The sequence below is a fragment of the Halichoerus grypus genome, chromosome 3 (genome assembly GCF_964656455.1).
Source record: "Halichoerus grypus chromosome 3, mHalGry1.hap1.1, whole genome shotgun sequence".
Taxonomy (NCBI): domain Eukaryota; kingdom Metazoa; phylum Chordata; class Mammalia; order Carnivora; family Phocidae; genus Halichoerus; species Halichoerus grypus.
The window spans coordinates 98,028,043-98,045,510 of NC_135714.1; the positions used below are offsets into that span (position 1 = coordinate 98,028,043).

At 36.6% G+C, this 17,468-nt stretch overlaps 1 protein-coding gene and 1 long non-coding RNA gene across 2 annotated transcripts in view; one reads left to right on the top strand and one right to left on the bottom strand.

The window, feature by feature from the left end:
• MYOZ2 (myozenin 2) overlaps positions 1-6,078 on the top strand; it is a 39,382-nt gene extending 33,304 nt beyond the window's left edge. The window contains exon 6 of the mRNA XM_036091780.2: positions 5,688-6,078. Within this exon, the coding sequence (XP_035947673.2) occupies positions 5,688-5,922 (235 nt within the window). The 3' untranslated portion in view covers positions 5,923-6,078. The remainder of the gene's footprint in view (positions 1-5,687) is intronic.
• LOC118535454 (uncharacterized) overlaps positions 1-17,468 on the bottom strand; it is a 92,211-nt gene that overhangs the window by 71,197 nt on the left and 3,546 nt on the right. The window lies entirely within an intron of this gene.

The following is a 17,468-nucleotide window of genomic DNA, read 5'->3' on the forward strand; positions in this document are numbered from 1 at the left end:
CAAGGGAATGTAATCAGTAAAATTCAGTCTGTGGGAAACTCTATAGGACAAATGATCCAGTATTTTCGATAAATAAATGCAAGGAAGAGATTAAAGGAAAACTCCATAATGTAAAAATGTTTTAAAAGATATTTTAAAAAGACAGGCAAAACTAAACCATAGTATTTGGAGATACAGAATTGGGTTATTAACATATAATGAAAGGTTTTTTTATATTTTATAAATTGGTATTACCTTAAAAGTCAAAATATTGACTACAGCTAGGGTCAGGAGATGGCTGGGATTAAGCAGGGACATATTTAGGGCTTCTGGAGGAACTCTTTTTTTTTTTTTTTTAAAGATCTTATTTATTTATTTGACAGAGAAAGAGACAGCTAGAGAAGGAACACAAGCAGGGGGAGTGTGAGAGGGAGAAGGAGGCTTCCCGCTGAGCAGGGAGCCCGATGCGGGGCTCGATCAGGGCTTGATCAAGGCTCGATCAGGGCTCAATCCCAGGACCCTGGGATCATGACCTGAGCTGAAGGCAGATGCTTAACAACTGAGCCACTCAGGCAGCCTTTCTGGAGGAACTCTTAACATGTGTAGTAGTTACGAGGTTGTTCACTTTATAATAAGCTATTGTCCATTTTTATCAGGTTTTCTGTACTTCTGTTGTATTTAATGATAAAAATGTTTTTAAAAATTAAATAAATAGATTTCATGGCAGATTAAACACAGCTGAAGAGAGGATTCATAAACTGATATGGAAAATGATCAAACTGAAGCAGAAAAAAGGATTCAAAATGCAGTAAAATGGCAAAAGATGCACCTGGGACAGTAATAAAAAATGCCAATATACATGTGTGATTAGAGTCTCATTAGGGAATAAGAGAGAAAATTAGCCAGAAGCAATATTTGAGGAGTTAACAGCTAAGAATTTCTCAAAACTGACAAAAGATATCAAGGTTCAGGTTTAAGAAGTCCTACACAGCCCAGGAAGGGTAATGTAAAGTAGACCATGCAAAGGCACATGACTGGAAATCTGCTGAAAACCAAAGACAATAAGAAAATCTTAAAACGGGGCATCTGGGTGGGTCAGTTGGTTAAGCGACTGCCTTCGGCTCAGGTCATGATCCTGGAGTCCCTGGATCAAGTCCCGCATCGGGCTCCCTGCTCGGCGGGGAGTCTGCTTCTCCCTCTGACCCTCGCCCCTCTCATGTTCTCTCTCTCATTCTCTCTCTCTCAAATAAATAAATAAAATCTTAAAAAAAGAAAAAGAAAATCTTAAAACCAGGGGAAAAAAGATAACTATCTTAAAAGGGTAAAAATAAGACAACCGGAATTTATAGAAGACAATGGAATAACACCTTTAAAAATGAAATAAATAACTGCCAGCCTTTAATTCTATATCCAGTGAAAATATTCTTTAAAGGTAAAAGTTAAAATGAAAACATACTTACACATTTTCAGACAAAGAAGTTGTTTTTTGACCCCTGCTAGACAATGAAACAATAATAAACAGAAAGAGAAGGAAAGGAAAAATAAAATTATCCTTATTCACAAATGGCAGGATTATGTCCACATGAAATTCAAAAGCAGCAGGTTAGTAATTAGAATTAGTAAATAAATTTAGTGCAATCACAGAGTACAAGGTCAACATAAAAATTAATGACATTTTATTGTCTTGGACATCTTGGACATCCAAGATAAGTTTTACTTACGTACTGAATCAACTTTGAGTCATAAAGACTCTTCAATTCACTAAGTCAAACGACAAAATGTGGGACATTGAATCAGCTCTTTGCATCATGAATGGGGCAGCAACCTGGTTTGACATCCCTTAGACACAGCCCAAGTAGGCTGACATTCCTAAACACACTGCTCTACTTAGAAAGTGATCTTATAAGGCCCCATATTCCCCAAGAATTATCTCGTGGGGGTGTGGTATAGAGTAGTGACTAGAAAAACAGGCCTCCCATGAGTCAGGCTGACTGGGTTTAAATCCTGGTTCTTCTACAACTTAATAGCTGGGTGACTTTGGGCAAGTCATTCAACTTAGCTCTGTCCCTATTTCATCTATTAAATAGGGATATAAGGAGAACCAGTTTATAAGGTTGTGAGGATTTAATGAAAAAAATCATATAAAGCCTTTGTATACAAAGTATGATCCACAGACCAGTAGTACTGGCATTACCTGGGAACTGGTTAGAAATGTGGAATCTCAGGACACACACTAGACTGACTGAATTAGTGTTTGCTCTTTAACAAGACCCCCATGTGACTCCTCTACCAATAGTTTGAGAAGCATGTAAAAAAGGGGTCTGTTATATTAGTACCTAGTCAATAAACAATAGCTTTAATCATTACTATGCCTTCTGAAGTTTAATAATCATAAAGGACCTGAAATGAGAATCTAAGTTCTTCAATTTCTTTTCTAAACTGATCTCTTTTACCTCCAGAGTAATGGTTTTAGGCCCTGGATGTGAAAGTCTTTACTGATACGATTGCTAAGTACTACCTTGGACTGAGGTTACTGCACCAATCAGTGACTTGTTATTATCCATATCTTCCACAGCAATTTGGGGGAAATATCATCAGGTCAGTTATCCTGAAAACAGATGCAATAGAAAATAAAACATACTGCTCTTCAGAGAGGAGCAAATTAGAGGAAGACAAGAAGACTATGGGAAACAAGACAGAGATTCTATACCATGTGACACCATGTACCATCTGTTCAGCCATTGTTGAGATCTTCCATCTACTCTGTGGATGTTCCCTTCACTGAGGATTTTAGTGTCTGGCTCCCTGTCTTCCTCCCCAGGACGATTCCTGTCATACTTCTTGGTAGCTTCACTATCCACATATGATTTAATGAACTCATCACCCTTTCAAGTCTTTGACTGTCTCATTTTAAGGACTGCTTTCTCAATCCCACCTCAGCCACTCTTGGCTTTTTTTTTTTCTTTTTTCTTTTTTTATTATGTTATGTTAGTCACCATACAGTACATCATTAGTTTTTGATGTAGTGTTCCATGATTCATTGTTTGCATATAACACCCAGTGCTCCATGCAATACATGCACTCTTGGCTTTTCTTAAAGTTTGTCATTACCAATACCTGTGTTGCCTTCAAAAATCTCAATTTCAAGCACCCCCCCATCACATTGTATCTTTACCTTTCAACTTTTATTCAATAATACTTCAGCTCCACATGTCAAAGCCATCCCATATTTCAGAGTCCATCAATCACTGTCTCCTTACTTAATCAGACTCCATGGTCTCTCACTATTGTCACACAAAAATTAAGATATTCATGAAAGATCACAGAGTGACTGAGCTACAAAGAAAATCAGATCTCTTCCTGGCTTTAAAATAATCTCCACTATATTGGACAGTACCTATAGTCTTCCCAGTTCCATTGTCCAAATGTGTATGAGGATCTTCTAGGTACAATGCATTATACAAGTATATTGTGATGAGTTACAAAGATATGTCAGAGAGAATTCCAGTCCTCTTGGAGTACAGTTGGGCAAAAAATAAATTAATTAATTAAAAATAAGGCAGATATATCAATGGATGTAATGGAAGATAGGAAATGGGGTTACAGGGGAGGTAAAAATAGAGTCCATGGAAACTTAGACGAGAAAGATTTACTTCTGGCTGTGGGAGATTAGGGAAATCTTCAAGAAGAAAGCTACATATGTTACTTAAATAACATACTTAGAACTTAAATAACTTAAAGGTGATTTGGAAGTGCAAATTAGAACTTAAAGTTATAACGTAAAGGAGACTTAGAAATGTAGTAGTAAGTGTCAGAGTACTCCAACAGAGAAAAAAGAGTATGACTAAAGGTAGGAGAGCATAAAGGAGAAGAGTAAGCCGTGCATTCAATTTGGCTGGAATGAAGGAGGCATAAAAAAAGAACAGGGCAAACAAATGATTGACCTGTCTACTGGGATGTCAAAATTGTTTTCCACCCACACACCAAACCTGTTCCTCTCTGTCTTCCACCAGCCAGTTGCTAAAACTCTAAATGTACAACTAATCCTTGATTTCTATATTTCTTTGACAATTTTTATCCATTTTACCAGAAAATCCTGTTGACTCTACTCCCAAAACCCATCCTGAAACCACCTACTTCTTTCCATCTTCATGGAAAACACCTGAAATCCAAGCCACCATCATTTCTCACTTGAATTGCCACAATATCTTCTCTCCTTCCACTCTTGTCCTCTTACAATCTATTCCCAGAGTAACAGCAGCCAGAGTAACCTTTCCAAAAATTTAATCAGATTACATTACTCCCCTGCTGAACATTTTACAGTGTTGCCCTTCACACTTAGAATGAAATTCATATTCCTTACTTGGACAAAGTCCCATACAATCCACCTCTCTGTCCTCTCTTCTATCAACCTTTACCTACATGTCTACCAACATAAGCCTTCTTTCTTTTCCTGAACACATCGACAATACCTCTGCCTTAGATTCTTTGCATCACCTACTCTCTGTGCCTGAAATGCTGATGTGTTTCAGCTGTACTGCCCATGGCTAACTTCTCACCATCAGATGATTGTTTAAATGTCACCTCTTCAGAGAAGTCTTCCCCAACTAGCTAGTCATTCATCTATGCCCTAGTGGATTATACTATTTTAATTTTCTGCATAGTTCTCATTACTATCAGATGTTTTGTCTATATGTTTATTTTTTTATTGTCTGTCTTCATTGGAGTATAAGAGCGTGGGGCGCCTGGGTGGCTCAGTTGGCTAGGCATCTGACTGTTGATTTCAGCTCACGTCATGATCTGAGGGTTGTGAGATCCAGCCCCACATCAGTGTAGAGTCTGCTTATTCTCTCCCTCTCCTTCTGCCCTTCCCCCCACCCCATGCATGCATGCTTTATCACTCTTAAAAAAAAAAGAATATAAGAGCTCAAACTTTGACTGCACTGTTCCCTGTTCCATCCCTAACACTTAGAAATGTCTGGTGCTGAATGAATAAATAAATTAATGGCTAAATCAAAGAAAGCTGGAATGTTATGTGGGGACTTGAATGCCAAGATAAGAAGTTGGACTTTATTCAAAAGAAAAATAGAATTTTGAGGTCTTTGAAGTGGAGATAGAAAGATGCAAAAGACACACTTCTTGCCTTCAAAGACTTTATGATTCACAAATTATACCAAACCATATTACGAAAAAACAAACTCAGACCAAATCATATTATAAAAAAAGCCAAGTGTCATATCATAAGCACCAAATGACTGACATAAAACAATGCATGCTATAGGAATTTGGCTAAACTACAGCACGCAAGCTGGGATAATTGAGAGGAAGTTGGAACTTAAAGGCCACAAGACATACACAGGTGGAAGGAAGGAAGGGAGGAAATATCTAAGCAGGGGAAACATGTTAGCAAAGACACAAAGGCAAGAAATGTTTTCAATGAGCTCAGGGTATAGAATAGATTAGTTTAGTCCCAAACTAAGAGTACATACAAAGGGACTTCATACCAATGAATTAACAAATATCTGTTTTATCATAAAAGCATGGTCCTTAAATAAAAATGCTTGCCTCAAAGATCAAAAACTGAAAATTGTACTAAGAATATAATATAACAACATGCCCATAGAATCACGAATTAAATTGTTTTCTATTTTCTGGCAAGTAAATTTGAAAATTAACTAACATATTCTTTTTCTTTTCACTTCCCACAGAGTTGCCACCCCATTTGGAGGTTTTGAAAAAGCATCAAAAATGGTTAAATTCAAGGTTCCAGATTTTGAGCTACTACTTCTAACAGATCCCAGGTTTATGGTTTTTGCCAATCCTCTTTCTGGCAGACGGTCCTTTAATAGGACTCCAAAGGGATGGCTATCGGAGAATATTCCTATAGTGATAACAACTGAGCCTACAGAGGATACCACTGTCCCAGAAACAGAAGACCTATGAAAAGAAAGTTGTATTTGCCACAAAACCCTCTAAACATAAATGTTGCTGTTTTATTATTCTACTTACTGGCAAAGCCACTTACACTCTTCATTAGTAGCAATAATTTAATAGCAATTTAGCAATTTTCCTTTTATCACATTTAAATTCAATCTCAGATCAAACACTAATAAACAATTCGAAATCTTGTTTTAAAAACTTTCAACTCACTTGTCTTTATTCATAATTTTGTTTTCACCTGATCTAAACAATCCAGCCTTTTCGCTGAGAAAGTCCAGAAGAGTAACTGGCACCAAAAGCTTTTATCTTCTTTTCCTTTATTTTTTTTTTTTTCCTTTAATATGAGCTATTTTTGAATAAGTTTTTCAAGTGGAATCTAGAATTAAAATGCAGTGCAAGATATTTAGACTCATTTGGAGTTTTCTTTAAGGGATGAAAGCTATGGAAGCTGATATACAAACAAAATTGATGGAGAAAAGGGTTGGAAAGGGTTCCTTTCTGGTGACCGGGATAAAACAGCATGTCTGGATAAAGACTTTTCATTAGTCATTCTTAGAATCTAAACTGCTTGTATTTTTTGACCAGCTTTGAATCACTAGGTAACTATTCCAATGACATTCTCCAAAGTTCAGTTGGGTTACTATATTCATTTAGCATTAAGTCAAGCAGACAGAGGGACAATGACTCAACGAACATCATACTTGTCTTAATGGCCAGGGTGTACTTGGAATTCAAGCTCCATAAATCCCAAAGCTGTGTGTTGATTAGGTTTGACTTTATGTATGCATTTTAGAGGAGTAATAACAAATAAAATACATGCTTATATACATCTAAATCTAAATATATATACATGAGAGAGAGATGTATGATTTGAATTAGCAGCACTTTTTTTTTTTTTTTTTTTTTTTGCTGAAACTTTAAAGTCTACTTAGTCCATAAATACTTGGGAGTATATGTTATAAAATGCAAACAAAAACAAGAAATGAAAGAGTACAAAAGCATCTGAAAGCAACGTAGCACACATCAATCATGAGATATGTGAACATATTCATATACAAGGCTCAAACTAATATAAAGTTATAGATCTGTCTTAAAATATGATAGAGGGAGTAGATAGCATAGAGCTGGTAAGAAGTATCAATTTTTTCCACTTTAATTCAGTTGAGAGTTCTGTGATAGATGTTTATGCCAGAGAAGGAATGCCTCAGTCACAGAAAACTATGCACCAGACTAAGTTTAGGAAGGAGAATGGATCATAAAGAAAATGCCACATAACAACATTACATATTTACAAAAGAATCTGTGTATTCAGTGTTGGAATTGGTGGTTGTTCTAATCATCCTCTAGTCTTGTAAGCAGAGAAATTTTTTTAAAAACTGCTAATGAAAAAATGCAATCTCTAGAAAGCAGCAATATCAAAGTATTGTATTAATACATACTGAAATTATAGAGAATTTGTATAATTTAAAATATATCTTTAAGATAACTTAGTTTTATTTAAGTTTTGGTGTTTATCTGTTTTAAAATAATAACATTGGCATCTGTGATAAACTAGATATAAGGCTCCCATCATGCCATTTTTTGGTCCATTTTTAATGTTTTAAAAATAAAAATTAGTCATATTCTATTATGTATTATGAAGAAATCATTTAGTTTTTATTAGCAGTTTGAAATGAGTTATCATTTCTCATTAAATTGAAATTTTATTGCCTGATTTCAACCATCTCCAAGTAATTAAACTGTATGCTCAATGTCACCATTCTGTCAACCACCGAAAGGGGGCCCAGCGATTAAATATGCTAGCTAAAGAACAATACTCCCAGCTCTGCAACTCCCATAAAGGAGTATTTAAAAAGGGAAAATCTTAAGTTTTTTGTTTTTTTTTTTAAGATTGGATAGAAAATGATGGAATAACTCTCTGTTCACTATTGTATTTCTTCCTTTCCTAGAAGTGTGTATTAATTTTAGCTCAGCTGTCTGACACCTTTAGAAATGCCAAAATGTCATACTCTGGTTGCTACACAATCGAGAATTTGAAAGGAATTTTGAATAGGTTTCCATTGCCCTGAAAAACAGCTAAATTTTTCCAAGTCTGAAGAAATATGAGAGTCTATTTAGAACAGCAGAAAATCTGTGATATCTTTTCCAGTCATATTTGTATACATGAAAAATGGAATAAAGGAGAAAGAAAATTAAAAGAAAAAGTAAAAGAATAAAAATAACTTTCATTGATGGACTATTAAATGCCAGGCACTGTACTCATGGTTTTATAAAGGCTTCTTAACATATATTTGTAATATTTTATTTGCATAATTATCCTGTGAGGAATGTATTAGAAATAATCTCAATATTATATAAGAAAATTGAGCCTTAGAGAACTAAGGTGATTTGCTTAATTCTAGGAGAACTTGGTAAGTCTGGCTCTAAAATATATGCTTGGCATTGTTTATCTTCTCTTTCAGAATAAAATTCAGCCTTAAGCTATTTTTTTACATTAGACAAAATAAGAATAAATCTCCATTATCTTAGTTTGAGGCAAATACAGCTATAAACTGGACAAATTCAGAGACCCCCTCCAAAGTCACTCAGGCACTCATGATCAGAGAAGCCTGCTCTATCAGGCTATATTGAATGTGAACTCAATAAAACAAGCAACATGCATGTTTAATTTTGAAATTTGAGAACCACAAAAGCGAACTCTGATTAAATTTGCTCATTTCTGCTCAGCATCGTGCATCTTCCTTTTCTTTCCCCTGCAGAGGCAAAGGAGGAAAGAAGAGGAAAGAAAGGAAAGGAGTGCATGACACTTAGGTACTGTAAGGTTGAAAGAAATCATCTAGTGTGATAATACACCAAAGCCATTCCTTTAAAGGAAAATATTTTCTACTTTACAAAACTAGACAGAACTCTCTCAATTTCCATTATACTGTTCAACAGACTTCCGGATCATGAAATTATATCTCCTATTTTATGTAAGCCAATTTCCTGATGATCAGCTGGCCAATTGTTCTCTAGATAATAACTAGAGCCACATTAATAACTAGAGCTATGGTTAAAAAGACCATTCTCGGTTTTTAACTCTACTCCCTTCAATCATTTCTCAAAGTTAGGATTTTCCATTTCTTAACTCACTATTCAAAGGCACTTGATAATTAAAAATAACTAATTACAGGTCATTACAGAATCAAGGCAAATATAAACAATAATTTTGAGTCTAAGTGACCATTTATTGAATCCATTTAAACTTTTACATTTTCTAAATAGATCCATTTATAAATGTTTTAGCAGCTTGGAAATGGAGGGAGCCAATTATTCTTGCAAAGGCTAATGTGGAGCAAAATGTCCAGTCGTGAGTATGAAAAGAACATCCTGAACTTTCCAACTCAGGGCACAGCTGTACCAGCAGACTTATTAATTCTGGAATTTCCTCACTCTGCTGCTTAGGCAAGATAAAACTTACATGACATCATTGCAGTTTCTCAGCCACAACTGCTTTTTATTAAGCTTAGGGAAGTATTGCTTTGAATGCTTCTTTTCTTATGAAAAATACTTTCGACCTCCACATGCTCTATTCTGTAGGAAGAAGAGTGGTTTGCTTTCTATGAAAGGTGGAAGAGTGACAGCTTCCGCTCAGAGAACAAGCAAGGGGAATCTACTGATCAAAGCACTTCACCAATGTATCAACAAGTCTTTGGAAAATTATAATACTTTAAAAAGCTCAACTTTCCAGAGCCAAGAAAAAAAATAAGTAAAATTGTGTAAAGATTTCCAGGGCTGAAGCTGGAGTGTTATCAGATAAAGAACAGGGTGTGTCTCTATTTGAATTCCTTAGATAGAAGGGCTGGATTTCAATCCAGGAATAGAAACTTTTTCTGCTTTCTCAATATAATGTGATATCAATAGGAATATTTGGTCCATATGGGCAGACGGGGGGAAAATGCTAATTTTAAGAGGTTATGGTTCAGTTCCAAAAAGAATGTGCTTATTTTTCTGTACTGTGTTATATTTTACTGTGTTATATTTTGAAACACATTTCAGTGACAGCTTAGGCACTATAGGGGATGGAGATGTTTCAGGAAACAGGACCGGAAAAAGTCAGAAGGAAAAAAGATAAATTCAGTGTCATACCCTATTTTAAAACTGCTGATTGAAGAACTAGTATAGAAGCTGCAGCACTAGCAAAATAAATATAAATGAAAGGGGCAAAAAAGGAATGCCAGAATGGAGCAGGCTGAAAGGAAGTACACGCTAGCCTGGGCAGGAATTAATTGTGTCATTTAGTGCTTTCTGCAGGTTTCTCCTCATACCTTTTGAAGTACTTCTAATTCTACATGTACACAACTGTCTGATGTGAATTGCCCCCCAAACAGATACTCTCAGTACATCTTCTGTATCATCACGTACTTACAGATGATAACATAAAAGCGGTCATTTTGAAGGTGCCAGCTGGGGGCTGATCTACCACAAATCAGCGATGTACTCTCAAGCAATTCACTTCACTCTGTAAATCTGTTTTCTCCAATTCTTTATGTGACTCAAGTGCTACCTCTGCCTGAGACCTTCCCTGACCATCCTTAATCCAAAGCATATATTTCTAACACCTTATTGTGCTTTTTTTTTTAAGGATTTTATTTATTTATTTGAGAAAGAGAGAGCGTGCGCACAAGCGGGGGGTGAGGGGGAGAATCCCATGCAGATGAGGGGCTTGATCTTGCGACCCTGAGATCATGACCCGAGCCGAAATCAAGAGTCGGACACTTAACCGACTGAGCCACCCAGGTGTCCATTATTGTGCTTTTTTAAAATAGCACTTATTACTCCCTAACATAATATGTTAGTCTGGGTCCTCTGAGAAGCAGATGTCAAGATGGGGTTAAATCTGAAAAAATTGTATTAGGAAAAATGCCCTCAAAGTGAAAAGGGGGAAGGAGTCCAGAGGGCTGGGAGAGCCAAGAGACTTCACGGAGTCTCTTGTTCCTGACTGTTCCGCACTGACTTGTTCCACACTAGCATGCAGTCGAGGGAAGATGCAGTGCAGCTGTTGGAGGATCCTTGAGCCAAAGTCACCTGCAGGAGAGGCCCTGTGTTTCCCTGAAGCGGTTCTGCCTTAGTGTCCCTGTCACAGTCAGTCATCGGCTGGGAACAGACTGGAAGGCAGCCTAGGCCCGAATGAAGTGATGGAGGTCACAGTGCACCAGAACTGGGGCCCTTGGTCAATAATGTTGTTGGACATCTGCAAGGAGCATTCTTACGACCCACCAAAATAATATACGTATTTGTTCCTTCCATGTTCATCTCGCCCACCAGAATGAATGTTCTCTCAGGGCAGAAACTTTGCCTTTTTTATTAATTGCTCTATCCTCTGTGCCTGGTACATAGTAAAGAACAATAAAAATGTGTTAAATGAATAAATGTATCTGAATTATGGGGATAATATTAGTTGCTATCTTAAAAATAAATGCATTATAAAGTATACTACCCCACACATGGTAAGTCCCTCAATAAATGTTAGCTATTGTTATGAATATAATAAAAATATATCAACATCATACAGTAAGAAATCAAAGGCACTGAGAACTAAGCTAGATTAGAGGTTACATTGAAAATTCTTTGGGATAAATATACTTGGCTCTGATTTGGAATTACTATATGTTGGAGCAAGGAATTTATTAAATACAGACATAGAAACACTAAACTGACTACATTTTTTGGATAAGCATTAGCATTAGCTCCATTCTCCAGACTCAAAATTGCAGTTAAGATAGCCTTTTTAGGATCTTGATAGAATAGTCTTCCTTCCTGTGAGCTTTTCCATATTTTGTATGTCATTTAAGAATTTTTTTTTCTTAGTACTTGGACTCTATTTAATGTCACACCCGGAACAAGAGCCAGCTTGGGAACCCACAGTCAGGACAGAGTCACATGGCCCATGGCTCACCAGGACCCACATTCTCCCAGCCCACCCTGTGCCGACATAAGCGAAGGAGCCTGCATAACGAAGGTGTGGGACTTAGAGGTTTTCACAGATCACTTGCAGCTTTTTATTTTTTTTAAAGATCTTATTTATTTATTTGAGAGAGAGAGAGAGAGACAGAACATGAGATGGGGGAGGGACAGAGGGAGAAACAGACTCCCCACTGAGCAGGGACCCGGAGGCAGGGCTCGATCCCAGGACCCCAGGATCATGACCTGAGCCAAAGGCAGACGTTTAACCAACTGAGCCACCCAGGTGCCCCCACTTACAGCTTTTTAGAGCCCTCATAAAATGAGCTCCCAAACCAGCCACTTTTCGTAGAAACTCAGACACCAGGTGGGTGGGTCAGGTGCGCTCTGGTCTTCTTTTGTTTCAATCTAAGCTTGTTCCAAATCCTCTCCAGGGCCATTCTCCCCATGAAGAAGGCGATGGCAAAATTAGGCCGTGCCAGTCTCTGTTATAAAACATGTGTTTCTGAAAATTTTTACTTAAAAATTCCTTGTAAAAGTCAGCCATTTCTTCCACATTCAATGTCGCTTTTTGACCTGATTCCGCTTCAGTTCCCAGGCCTTTAGCTTTTAGTCTTGAGTGAATAAATTCTTCTTCTTTCTTATGAAAAGTCAAATTCTATTTTGCACAGAATTGTTGGTTACATCCTTCTGTATTTTGTCTTAACTCTCTTAGCTTTTGTTCCAATGGTGATTCAACTTTCAGGGATGTCAAAGTGAACAAATCAAAGGTTTGCATTTTTATCTGGGATTCCTATCCAATCATGGCAAGATGTTCTTGGCAGAATCTTGAGACCCTGCTGCGCACCATGCTTGTGCTTGGGGGTGGGGGGTAAGCTGACGGCTGGGACCAGTGAAGTTGTTAAAGAAAGGAGAGAGAAAAGTCCTCTTGGGGGCAGCAAGACTGCCATGTCCCAGGCAGCCTGTCACTTAAAGAGTTTTTAAAAATCAATATGGCGGATACTTTCCTTGATCAGTGTACCCTACCTCTTCAGAAAACACATCACACAATCAGAATGGAGTTCCTATGGAATTGATGGCTACATAACCCTTTTTTTTTTTTTTCAACTAAAATGATTTTTCCTTTATTTTTTATTTTTTTATTTTTTTAAAAGATTTTATTTATTTATTTGAGACAGAGAGAATGAGAGAGAGAGAGCACATGAGAGGGGTGAGGGTCATAGGGAGAAGCAGGCTCCCCGCCGAGCAGGGAGCCCGACGCGGGACCCGATCCAGGGACTCCAGGATCATGACCTGAGCCGAAGGCAGTCGCTCAACCAACTGAGCCACCCAGGCGCCCTGATTTTTCCTTTAAATTCCCGTTTGGAATGTTTCAAATCACAGAGCATGTTGCCCCTGGGGCGCCTGGCTGGTTCAGTCAGTGGAATCATTGACTCTTGATCTCAGGGTTGTGAGTTTGAGCCCCCACGGTGGTGTAGAGATTACTTAAATTAAAAAAAAAGCCATATTGCCCCTAGATTCTAATGTTTTGGCACAATTATCTCTACAGTATAGTGAATAAAAACAATCACTCCCATTCCCTTTCAGGGGTGGGCAAGGGGTAGAGAGGGTCCTACCTTGCTTAAAGAAAGTAGGCATCTGGAATTCATAACCAGGGGAAGGAGTTGATTCCTCTATGAGCTGATGCTAAAATAATGAAAAATTCACCTAAATGCAATCTACCTGAAATAACCTTTTCTTCTTTTCCACCTTACCTCGTAAAGGGAGGCAGGAATACTTTCCAATTACCACTCTCAAGCTTAATTTTAAAACTCACTTTCTAATATCCATTTTACCTTAATTCTACCTATGTGAAATATTGGGGCTAATGAAGATTCTACAACATAGCTGATTTGCCTTAGGTCCCAGGCCTCCTGCACAAGGCTCTGTTCTGGGCCATGCAACACTCCAGGCTCAGCACCTATTTTGGAACATAAAGTCAAATGTGAACATGGGCCACACTTATTTAAGAAAAATATTCTTTTCTTCTGATACATAGAGATGTGAACATAGTATATGATTACAGTTTTCTCACAAACTCATCAAAATAATAAAAACACATTAAACTTACCAAACTTTTTTAGGTATAGACTGAATGTATGTGTCTCTTCTAAAATTCATATGCTGATATCCTAACCCTCAATGTGATGGTATTAGCAGGTGGAGCCTCTGGGAGGTGATTTGATCACGACGGTGTAGCCCTCATGAATGGGATTGGTGCACTTATAAAAGAGACATCAAAGGGCTCCCTCACCTCTTCCCCCACATAAGTACACAGTGAGATAGCCATCTATGAATCAGGAAGTGGGCTCTCACTAGACACTGAATCTGCTGGCACCTTGATCTTGGGCTTCCCTGCTTCCAGAACTGTGAGAAGTAAATTTCTGTTGTTTATAAACTACCTAGTCCCATTATATTCTGTTATAGTAGTCCAAACAGACTAAGACACATAGCAACACAGAAAAATCATCATATTTTCAGATGCATATATGTATAAATATATCAGTTATGGTTAATGATCATACTTATCAAAATTATTAGACTATGCCATTTGTACAATTCCATACCCTGATGTTTACTTAAGTGTTCTCTTGTTAGCATAGCAAAGGACATTAATGTTTTAGATATAATAAGAATAAGCAAAGATAAGTTATTATTTTTCAAATGTCATCCACTAGAACTATGTTAATAGCGTGATAAAACACTCTCTTTGGTTTAAATGAACAACCATCAAAGAATCAAAGAACTTTATATACTATCTTGAAATTTTCTAGATCAATTCCCTCATTTGCAGAATGGAAACTTAGAGAAGTTAAGAAACTAGCCCACTCTCACACTGCACATCTAAAATTAGGACACAAGAATTCTGCTTCTGATCTCACATTCCTTCCACTATCTTATTCTCTCTCTCCTATCTCAATTGAGAACATAGTCATCCACAAAGACATAAGCTGCACATCTTCTGGTGGCATACTGTAAATGATTTCATATTTATCTATAACTACATGGATATAGCCTTATATAATTTGTACATCTCGTTTATTAACCATAGAGGATTAAAACTGTGAATAAGGGTAATGTTAGCAAAATGTGGAGCCAAAGAGCAACGGCCTTTTTATAATGTTAGGAAGTTTTTAATGGGTGAAAAATTGTTAATGTGATAATATCAAACCAAAATGAATATTTTTTTCTAACCGGAGGGAGTAAATTTCCACACTATATTAAAAGGGGAACTGCTTCTTCTGTTAAAAACCTCTTGCTCACATCTTTCAAACTATAGTTTTGTTCTGTTAGGGGGTCTAGAAATCAATTTCATTGGTTATGATCAGAAGATTTTCAAATGAAATAGAAATGAATAAAATATCAGAGTGTATCACTCAGTCATAATATTGTTTTAAGAAACTATTGATTTTGTTTTATACATGTCCATGTGAACTGAACTGGATCATAGTGTAAAATATATACTGCTTTCTCTAGGTTACAGTCTACAGTGTTTGAAAGCTACTCTTCTACCTACTGCTAGCTGCTGTTTGAAATTGAAAGGTCAGCACAGTTTTTAGCAACTGAGATGGCTTTTCTTCATCACATTAAAACTATTATAACTAATTCCATAAGGAGAGTTATTCAGAATAAAAAGAATTTGAAACAGTAACAAGACAAAACTTGTAGAAAACAATTTAATCAAAAAACTTTGATTTTAAAATGTACAAAGTCTAGGGCACCTGGGTGGCTCAGTCTGTTGAGCGGTTGAGTGTCTGACTTCGGCTCAGGTCATGATTCTGGGGTCCTGGGACTGACCCCTGAGTCTGGCTCCCTGCTCAGCGGGGAGTCTGCTTCTCCCTCTCCCACTCCCCCTGCTCATGCTCTCTCTCTCAAATAAATAAATAAAATCTTTGAAAAAAAATAAAATGTACAAAGTCTTTAACATACGTTCCTGGGATATTATTTGCCAAGAGTTAGATTGTTTTCCCCCAGCACAATTTCAGTTTTACAGATAAGAGAATGAAAGACTCAAGAACACTAATAGTTGAGAATTAGAAATAAATTCAGTCTTTTTGAATTTCTGCTTTATATATACCTATAATTCTTTGAAGTATTTCTATCACTGAATATCTTTCAACAATTTTATTACTCTATTAAAAAGTGTTGTATTTCCCTTTTCCCTTTTGACTGTGAAGTGAATTTCAATAAGGAAGTTCAACTTGAAAACACTGGTGCCCTGAATATTTTCGTCATCTTTACAAAGAAAAGTGCTCTCCAGGGCAACTTCCTTTGGGCTCAGTGCTTCAGCCAATATGCTATGAGCAAAAGATATGGTGTTATTCTACTATTGTATTTCTTAAAGAACTACTTTAAAAACAAGTCAGTCTAAGATGTAAAGTTGTGTGTGTGTGTGTGTGTGTGTGTGTGTGTGTGCGTGTGGCTTAGAATTGTTAGGTTCCCAGGGGTGAGAAAACAAGTTTGGTAAATTTCCAAACTGCTTAGTATTTTTCATGAAGTCAAAGTACTACCATAGATATCACAATTCAGAAAAATCTTTACTTGTGAAATGCCCTCGACTTATGTTCCCCTTCCCTTGTCTTTCAAAAGGGTACAAAGATGCCAAGTATGTTTATCACCAATACTTGAATATAGAAGAAATTTCATTGTACTTTAAGAGACAAAAGAATACTATCTCTTATGAAACCTCAGAATATTTCAGGGAAAATATTTCACACAGGCCAATTCCAAGTGTTTCAGAATTGGGTTTCAGTTCTGGTTCTACTTAGCGTCCAGCACAAGCTTGGGTAACTTTACTTCCCTGAACTTAAGTTTTCTCATCTGTACAATGAGAGACTTTAACAAGCTAATCTCTAAGATCCTTTCCATCTCTAAGATTCTAAAGAACCTTATATGTAAAATATGTTATAAAACTTGTTTTATAAAAAATTAAAGGGAAAGAATATTTATGCACAAACCATAATTGGGCTAGTTGAAAAAATCTGTTCTTATTTTTCGGTGTCACATTTTTTCAGAAGTTGACAGCAAAAGTGCATCCTGAGCTCAGTTTCATGGATGGTACATGAAGCCTGTTACTGCATTTTCCAGGGACATGTTGATGAGTCTATTGTCAGTGAACATAGATAAGAGCCCCCTTAGATGAAGGCCCACATGGGGGAAAACAATTTTAGGTGATGACAGAAAAATGTTTTCCTGTTACCGATAACTTAAATATCATATCCACTTTTGATTTTAGATCAGAGCCAAACGAGTTTAAGCTACAGGTTTGTGCATATTTTTGTTCTTTTGCTCTCATTCTTTATATTCTACTTGTATTTTAACTTCTCATAGCTCTGATTTGTCTTCTTATTTATATTTCACCACTACATTATATGTTTGAATTCATTTTATTATTATTATTCTTTAGAATTCACTTTAAATATTTCATAAGGTGATGTGAAATATTATGAATGAATGAATTGATTGATTAGCTTAATATTAATTAGGCCTTCAAAAAATTGAGAGAGAACTGAGTATTTTTAGCTTGAAAAAACAGAAGTATTTTCACACTTAAATAGTGTCTTATG